The sequence below is a fragment of the Ixodes scapularis genome, unplaced genomic scaffold, assembly GCF_016920785.2.
Source record: "Ixodes scapularis isolate PalLabHiFi unplaced genomic scaffold, ASM1692078v2 PGA_scaffold9__187_contigs__length_104089568, whole genome shotgun sequence".
NCBI classification, from domain to species: domain Eukaryota; kingdom Metazoa; phylum Arthropoda; class Arachnida; order Ixodida; family Ixodidae; genus Ixodes; species Ixodes scapularis.
In genome coordinates this window covers 39,421,446-39,429,997 of record NW_024609884.1, presented here as the reverse complement: position 1 = coordinate 39,429,997, position 8,552 = coordinate 39,421,446, and the positions used below count along the sequence as shown (strand labels likewise).

Sequence of the window (8,552 nt, the reverse complement as noted above, 5' to 3'; positions counted from 1 at the left end):
TCTTTCTATTTCAGGGGACATTTCTAGATCCCGAAACGCACTGCTGCTTAGTATGGAGCGGCAACGCTGCCTCTGGAGATCTCGCGCACGGACCGTTGGCGATGTCTTCCTTTGTGGGCGACCAAACCGCCGACAGCCAATCAGGACGTGCTCTTCGCTTGACCGCCGGTCTATTTAAAAGGTGGCTTCGGACGCGTTTCCAGGTCACTTGAAACAAGCCCCCACTGAGGCAGCACATTGACGGCTGTAACGGTAAGGAGACTTATACTCATGGTTGGCTACCCATGTACATATGTTGTTTTTTTTCTTCGTCCTTGCGCTTTGGAATATACATGCTCAGGATACAGTGGGCATATGACTGTGTAACATCCACCATTTTATTGATCGTATAAAGCGGTGTACTGTTAAAAAAAAACAAAAAAACTGAATAATCTCCGCATTAAAGTCTGCCACTCCGGCTTGCAAGAGAAGTACGCTCCAGCCTTAAGTGGTACGCTTCGGCTGCAGGTGCTTGGTTCTTAATAACTAATGGCGTTACTGAAGAAATTAATACACCTTTCTTAGACGCCGGTTGTCGTCTTAGGTGGCGGAACGTCGAGTACGGGCAAGAAAAACCTCTTGCTGTCGTCATGCCATTGGAAAATGTTAATGTTTTAAGCGTAAATGTCTTTTTTTTCTTATATATACCGCGTAATATTTTTTATTCGAAACAGATTTTTATCTAAAGGCATCTTTACTGCTACGTGAATGCCGTTTTCTCTATATGTTTCTTGAGCTGGGCGGATACTTGAGGGGCGAAGAACCGTCACTCTCTGGTGAGTGATTAACTATAATTTGTTAATTAACTTTTAATTAGTGAAAATAGACACATGGTTCCAATTAGAAACTTACTGAGCGTCATCAAAAACCACTAAATTACCTCTTTTTAGATCGACTTGAAGCTCGTGGGAAACTCGTGGATACACCAAGGTTACCACTCGTGAAGCAGGCGTAAAGCAAGCAGTGGTGGAACGCGGTAACGATGGAATCACCCGCGTTCCGCCAACGCTGGCTTTGCGCCTGCTTCATGACTGGTAACTTTGGCGCGCCCCCGAGTTTCCCATGAGCTTCAAGTATTTCTAAAAAGAGTTAATTCCGTGGTTTTCGATGAAGCTCAGTAAGTTTCTAACTGGAAATTTGACGTCACGATGGCGCTTAAGACGAGGACAAAAGGGAGACAGACAACACGGAGCGCTACTTCAACTGTTTATTTTTGAAAAATTAGGGGGGGGACATATATACACTCACACCGCTTCACCTCAGCCAATCCCGGGCGTCACCGGCGCTCGCAAAAACGCTATCTCTTTGTCTAACAGGTGAATGGAGGCAACGCTGACACATTGTGCTCCAGACTGTTTTATCAAGGCTGCTTCTATTATTTCCCTGACCGTCTTATCCTTGTGACATGTAAGACGGTCAGGGAAATAATAGAAGAAGACTTGATAAAACAGTCTGGAGCACAATATGTCAGCGTTGCCCCCATTGACCTGTTAGACAAAGAGACAGCGTTTTCGCGAGCAACGGTGAGGCCCGGCAGTGGCTGAGGTGAAGTGGTGTGAGTGTATTTATGTCCCCCCTATTTTTCAAAAATAAACAGTTGAATTAGCGCTCCGTGTTGTCTGTCTCCCTTTTGTCCTCTTCTTAAGCGCCATCATGACGTCAAATTCCCAGTACCAACTAGCCCAACAATCTGCATTGTTTCTAATTGGAACCATGTGTCTAGTTTCACTAATTAAAAAGTTAATTACCGAATTATAGTTAACCACTCACCAGACAGTGACGGTTGTCTGCCCCTCGAATGTCCGCCGAGCTCGAAAAACATATAGTGAAGACGGCATTAACGTAGGAGTAAATACGCCTTTTTTAAAGATCTGTTTTAAATTTTAAAAAAATTCACCCGGTATATATATATATATATATATATATATATATATATATAACGGGGAAAAGTAACGGGTAATAAGTAAACTAACGGAGAAAGGTATAGGGATGCTTGCAAGAAATATATGGGTAGAAGGAAGCACAGACGCAGCAGTTGAAGGACGAAAAAAAAAAAAAAAAAACTAAAAACGTTTATTAACCACTTATGCTGGTCTTTCTCTTCACGTTCGAAATACGGCATTTTAGCTTACGCTTCTGCAGATTTAAAAATTGTAAAGAGGGTTATTGCGCTCTCCATGTCTTGGCTCTGCTTTAAAAAAGTCCTGTTTTTATTGTATTAAGAACAGCTTTAATGCTCAAATTCAAAGTCTCCGGTCTTCCGGGTTTCCCTGGCCGGTTTTCAGTAAAGTGGTGCGTGTCTTTGTTAAAAAAAGTAAATGGAGTAGTTAGTCCTAGGCGCGATGTTGAGAAAAAACGGGTGGTAGTGGTACCGTACTTACACAAGGTATCGCATAACATAAATTATGTAGCTCAAGACGTGGCGTACCACTTGTGTTTTCTGCCCACTAAAAAATGGCCCAAATTTGTTCAAAGGTTCATCTCGGCATAGAAAAAGTATCCAGACGCATGTGCAACAAAAAAACATGTCTCACCGTTTGTGCCCTGTCCCTCGTGCGTGACGTATAGCATCCCGTCGTCATGTGGTAGAACTTATATCGGACAAACTGGACGGTGTATTAACGAGAGGCTTCGTGAACATTACCTGTCATTTAGATCCAACGTAGGTGGTCACTTGCCTTTACACTGCCGAAATTGTTCGTGCAGTCCAACTCTGGCTAACACTACTATTATAGGTAGATACAACAGAAAACTTACCAGAGAAATTTATGAGGCGTTTATTATACAGGGTTTGGGGAGCGCTTTGTGAGTCGGCTATCAGTGGCTTTATCACAAAGAAATATCATTATTAAGGCGTTAAAAGTCTGAAGCTATCGCTTCGCGCTCCGGAGATCGCTAGCCATTGGCACGTGCCTGTATATTCTGTCATTTTCTTTCTTCTTCTCTGTCGAAGATACATTGATTTGTGAGTTTCAGCGTCTTTCCTGTCTTCCATTTTCTTCAACAGTTTCCTAACGTTGTTCACTGATTTTACTCATGTGTATTCAGTTCAAACCCCTCCTGTGCGCCGCCATTCTTTTCTAAAACCTACACCGTCCCGCAGTCGGCGCTTCAAGGAATGTTGCTACTTGCAAGAAGCTCTTATCTAGGGAATTTACACAGACCCGGTGGAATATGCGGGAGGTTGAAGTAGCTGCCACCTTACTGATCCACTTTGTTTTGTTCCATCATGCCGATTTGTCGACAAGGCTGGTGCTGGTGCGATGAGGCAGGGAAGCAATTCCTAATTGATTCAACACCGCGCTGTGACAACACCGCGTCTAGCGCTGAGGCAAGGCGTGCGAACTAAAGTTCCTGTACTTCGTTTCACCCTAGGTCTGAGAGGGGGCGATGCTATGAGTCGAACGGCCAGTCAAACAGTACAAAAAGCTCAACGTCATGGCGTGTTCTCTACGCTCGATAGGTTGAGCCGGCGGAGGAGCACGCATAGAAAGGCGCGAACACATGCTGGCCCTATCAACTGCGGAGAGCACGTCATGACGTTGCGCATTTTTTGCTGTTTGATTGGCTCTTTGGCTCATAATATTGACCGCGTTTGGACTTAAGCTGAAACCAAGTATAAATAAGAGCTTCGCACAAGTAGCGACATTCTTTTAAGCGCCGACTGCGTGACGGTGCAGGTTTTAGGAAGCGAATGGGCGGCGTACAGCAGAAGTCTGAACTGAATGACGGCATTTTGTTCAAGAGGAATGTGCTTTGTCATTTGTATTGGTTACCTGTAAAAAGAAGTAACAAGGGACTTTACTGCGAACCTCTTCTTCCATGGAGCGACATCACCATATAAGATGTCAATAAACCCAGCAATTGGGCCTGAGTTCGGCACCGCGCGCCCTTGAGCGCACTGACCAGACACGAACCCCGGCTGAACGCCGGCGCAGCGCTCGTATCCAGTCAGCGCCTACGCTCTTGATCTCACTGCGATGACGTGGAAATGGTGTTGCACAGGCTTCGACTATCTTAGTTGGCGTTGACCATGCCCACCGGTGATACGCGCTTCTTCTTACCGACGAGAAGTTTGCCTGTGCGCTAGATAAATGGTATTTTCTTTTGTCTTGTATCTGCTTGCAGGTGCTCGAATTTGCTTCGCAGAACCCTGTGAAAATGGCTTCGGTGTCGAGAGCCGCGCTGGTCTTTCTTTTGCTGGGCCTTTTGGTGGTCCAACACGCGCAGTGTCAGATCACCTTTTCAAAGAACTGGCAGCCGGGCAAACGAGGTGAAATGTGCTCCCAGAGGGAAGCCCAGGCCGTCATCAAGCTTCGCCAAGTTCTTTTAGTGAGCGGTTTTCTCAAATTCTAAGTGTAGGCCTTCTCTTGTTTGCCTCAATCGCACTATTTTGATGTGAATGTTCTCTAGCGGGCAGAAAAAAATCAAAGGGCTCAAAGGGGCACTGGACTCCAAAAAGGCATGTTTTCAAGTATTTCTATGTCACAAAATAACTCCCCCCCCCCCCCCCCCCCCAAGAAAGAAAATCGTTTCTATGTTTTAATTTAGCGCATCCCCCCCCCCCCCCCCCCCCCCCCCCCCTTACAGACACGGTTTCACGTTGATGAAATCTAAAAGGACTCGTTGCATAATGTTGGGGAATCTCGTCCCATGTTGAGTTTAAACTTTCGAGGAAGGGACGTTATTTTTGTTTTATAGCCTAACGGGCCTAACTCCCCTGTCTCCTTGTGCGCCCGTATCTCTGCGCTTGACTCGTTCACTTTATTTTCCAGGAGGAAGCTAAGCTGGTGGCTGAGTGTCGAATGTTCTACGCCAGTGACGGCGCTCCCGAGGAATGAGTCCACGCTCGTACGGATGAACAGCGGAAAATTGGCCACTGCTTCAGAGAGTGTGTCTACTTTCCTCTGTAACAGTGGTCCTTCGGAGTAATAAAGACGCGATATGTGATGCCAGCTCGCCCGAAACAGTAAATACCTCATATATCATAGCATGCCATGTGTTTATGTTGTATATATATATTTATATTTTATTTTTTTCCCTTTGGGTGTTCTTTCTGTTATATTTTTTTCAAATAAGACCTGTCTTTTTTTTAAATTATTTATTGAAACCTTTTCCAAATTGTAATGGTGTACGGATGTTTCTTACAATGTGTTCATAAAATAGTCGTAGTAAAGTCCAAAGTTTTCAAAAAAACAAAATGCTGGGTACGCTTATGTTCCCTCATATAACGATACTTTTTAATCTGCATGTTAGCTCTTACTGCATACAACGAGAAAGGGTGCTCAATTTTTTTGTTAATTGGTTATTAAGTTTTTAAAGAATACATACAGCACTAACTCGTGAGAGTCACATGTCCGTGCACTCAATGACACAACCGAAAAAAAAAAAAATCTTCTCGAAAATGTTGACCATTTCCTATAGCAGAAGGTTCCCGTATGTATTGTGTTCAGAAAGAAATTACCGAAGCTATTTGAGCGATAAAAATATCCAAAAGCCTTTGTTGTGCTGAAAAGCAAATCGGGTGCAAGAAGAACCCGTCTCTATTGATACCAGTCTCATTTTGACAAATGCGATGAAAACTCTTTTCTAAGGTTCACTGATATTGAAACCAGCATGGCTGTTATATTGATATGGTGATTATCAAGGGATTTAAAGGGAAGATGGGGCACTCCTGCATTTGAGAAAAAACGCTTGAATTGCGTTCATTTGGCCTTTAGATTAACAGATATCAAGATTGTATTTCAATGCGACGCGCCGGAGAGCCATACGAGCAATTTCAAAATAGGACTGAAGCCCCGCCTCCCTAGCCTTGGGCAGCCAAAGGAGCCGTCGATGACGTCACGGACAGCGACTGTCTTTCGCGTTTTTCTCGCGTTTAACAATACTTACGCAGCAAATGGTTTGGGTATTCGGGTTCACGGGGTAAAAATACACTAGAATTCACTTCTAACTCATTTTTTCCAAGAAGCTCCGTAGCTTCCCTTTAATTACACTGAAGAGAAAGAGAGAGATTGAAAATGGCGGTTCTAGCGAAGATTCCAGAGAAGCTATCTGCTTCTTTGTCGCGGTCCAGTCCTGCTTCTTACCTCGTTAATTGTCTTCTTTCTTCGTTGTATCAATATAATAAGTACTAGCATATGGGTCATAGTTGTTGCTGACAGGGTGTGTTTCTTGAATTCTAAAATTTAGTATATTTCCAACAACATACTCCTGACAAGAATCTCACATATCGCATGCTATGATCAAATATTCATCTGACGCATAAAAATCAAGTGTTTCCCTGCCTGCCCATTTTACCCTTTTCTAACAACATTCTGCGAGCCATAATTATTGTATATTCAAAATATTTATTAATCTTGAGGGATCGCGTTCATTAAACTTCCAGGCATTTACACTCCGAGCTAATGCCGATCATGATAAAAATAATAATATTCGAATTTTCTTCGTGCACACGTTGAGGGAGACCAAAAAGCTCTTGACGAGTTCAAGTTGGCCTTCGTCGTCTTGAGACGGGTTTCAGGACTAGGTTTAACAAGTATTTCGGCTACTGCACTAGAACTGAACCGCGTCCTTGTGGTTGCCGAGGAATCCAGCCAGAGGCTTCGTCTCCGTGGAACCATGACCGGTCGCATAATTGTACACCAGATGAAGGAGCATGTTTTCCAGGTTCGTCGTAATGCGCCTCCATGTTCACCGTGGGAGGACACCACCGTTACAATTTTCAAACTCAGCCCCAAAAAACCAGAGCCAAGACCGCCATCAACGTCAACGACTTGGCTTCCTTGGAGAAGGATTCCAAAAATCTCATCTTCTACACAGATGCTGCGCGTGAGCCCTACAGAGTCAACGCCGTTGTATTTTATTCACTTACGGAAAGATCGAAGAGAGAGCCAAATTACGCCTCTGACTCCCAGCCCCAAGACGGCAGAGCTCTTGGCCATCCGCGGCGCACTGCATTCTAAAATAAATCATAACGGCAAACAAGTTCACGTCTTTACATATTCCAAGGAGACGACACGGGAATGTTTAGCGATTGACCAGTCGCAATCGCATCGTTCACAAAATCAAGGCACTCGATAAGTTCCTAGGACCCCTTAGAAATCAGGTCAAATTCACAAGTATACCCGGCCATACCGATATCCCGAGGAACGAAAAGGCTGACGCGACCGCGAGGGGTTTGCAATGAGCAACCCCACCTTCACAAGGCCCCGTTCACCCTTCGGTCCCAACAAACAATTATTCCATCCCACCGGATACAGGAGAGCTCAAACAGGAAGCCAGGAGTCCCGAAAGGCTCACCTGGCTGCACTGCTGGCCTGCGATGACTCGCCCCTTCCGTCTTGGTACTTCAGATGGGAACGGAACTGCTTTCGCAGGTTAGAAACAAAATCGGCCATGACTCCTGTTTGGCTAACTAAATTCTACAAACCCAACTGCCCAGGGGACACGGGCCCTAGACTACTGTGCACACAATGTCGAGTGCCGGCCACATGTACCCACCTGACCTGGGACTGCTCGAAATTCCTTCTTATTCGAAATCTCCACCCTGGTACCGTTCCCCCGGAGTGCCGCCCTCGAAGTTACACCGAGTGGACAAGCCCCCCCCCCCCCCCCCCCCCCTCTCCGGCTCAAATGACTTTAGTCAAGAGAACCGGAGTGCATCGACTTTTCATGTACCTAAATAAACAATGTTACCAACACCATCATCCGTAGGGTTGGGGGGGGGGGGGGGGGGGGGGGGAGGGGGTTAAAGTTTCAAACGTTTAGTTTCAATATACAGAGCGAGGTCGAGAAAATAAAACCAGTGTTTTCGGCCCGCATATATAAACTACACATCGCAGAAAGCTGAAACTCCGCGAGTATGGGACGCTAGCGGCGGTGACAAAATGCGAAACTTTAATTAAGACTGCGAGTTGGGCGAGTTGGTTCAAATACGTAATGGGAAATAGGCAAAAAAAAAAAAAAACGAGGACAGACAAGATATGCCCACAAGACAGGGCGTAATTTTAAGCTCATACATAACATTATCTGGATAAAAAAAAAAAGAAGCTATGGCCCTATATCTATTAAATTGTAATTTGAGATTATGGGCATGTGTAGCATTTATGTCAGTACAAAAACTTGTCAGCAAGAAATAAATCAATATTGTCTTTCTAACTGACAAGTTTTTTCACTGAAATGCATGCTATAGGCGCCCACGATTTCAAATGTCGGTATACGCAAATTAGGCTAACGTGGATGTGGGCTCATAAATAATTTTTGTTTTTCTTTTGTAAATTTTGATTCAGCTAACGTCATATGTTCAAACTTTTGCATTTTATCACCACCACTAGCGTCACTTTCTCCACGGGGTTTCAGCTCTCTTCAATGCGTGGTTTATTTATGCGGGCCGAAACATCGGGTGTCATTTTATCGATCTCAAACCCTTGCTTTGACTTCATTACTTCTACCTAACGCAGGAATTGTCACAGTTTTTATTTCTGTTTTATTCTTAATAATCCCGAGAGACC

General features: G+C 44.5%; 1 protein-coding gene across 2 annotated transcripts; it reads left to right on the top strand.

The window, feature by feature from the left end:
• Positions 1–201: 201 nt before the first annotated feature.
• Positions 202–4,996, top strand: LOC115312557. Of its 2 annotated transcripts, XR_003917229.2 has the most exons (3): positions 202–252; positions 4,168–4,371; positions 4,815–4,996. XR_003917229.2 is itself a non-coding variant. In XM_040500529.2 (2 exons), the coding sequence occupies exons 1-2, from the start codon at positions 4,201–4,203 to the stop codon at positions 4,878–4,880; spliced, it is 237 nt and encodes a 78-aa protein (XP_040356463.1). In that variant the 3' UTR covers positions 4,881–4,962. The 2 variants fall into 2 exon arrangements, 1 of the variants encoding a protein (XP_040356463.1); XM_040500529.2 differs by lacking the exon at positions 202–252 and having other exon boundaries at positions 4,201–4,371; positions 4,815–4,962.
• Positions 4,997–8,552: the final 3,556 nt, after the last annotated feature.

Coding starts and splice junctions, on each gene's coding strand:
- LOC115312557 (XM_040500529.2), top strand. CDS start 4,201: ATGGCTTCGGTGTCGAGAGCCGCGCTGGTCTTTCTTTTGCTGGGCCTT. Junction 4,372..4,814: donor AGCTTCGCCAAGTTCTTTTA/GTGAGCGGTTTT, acceptor TTTATTTTCCAG/GAGGAAGCTAAGCTGGTGGC.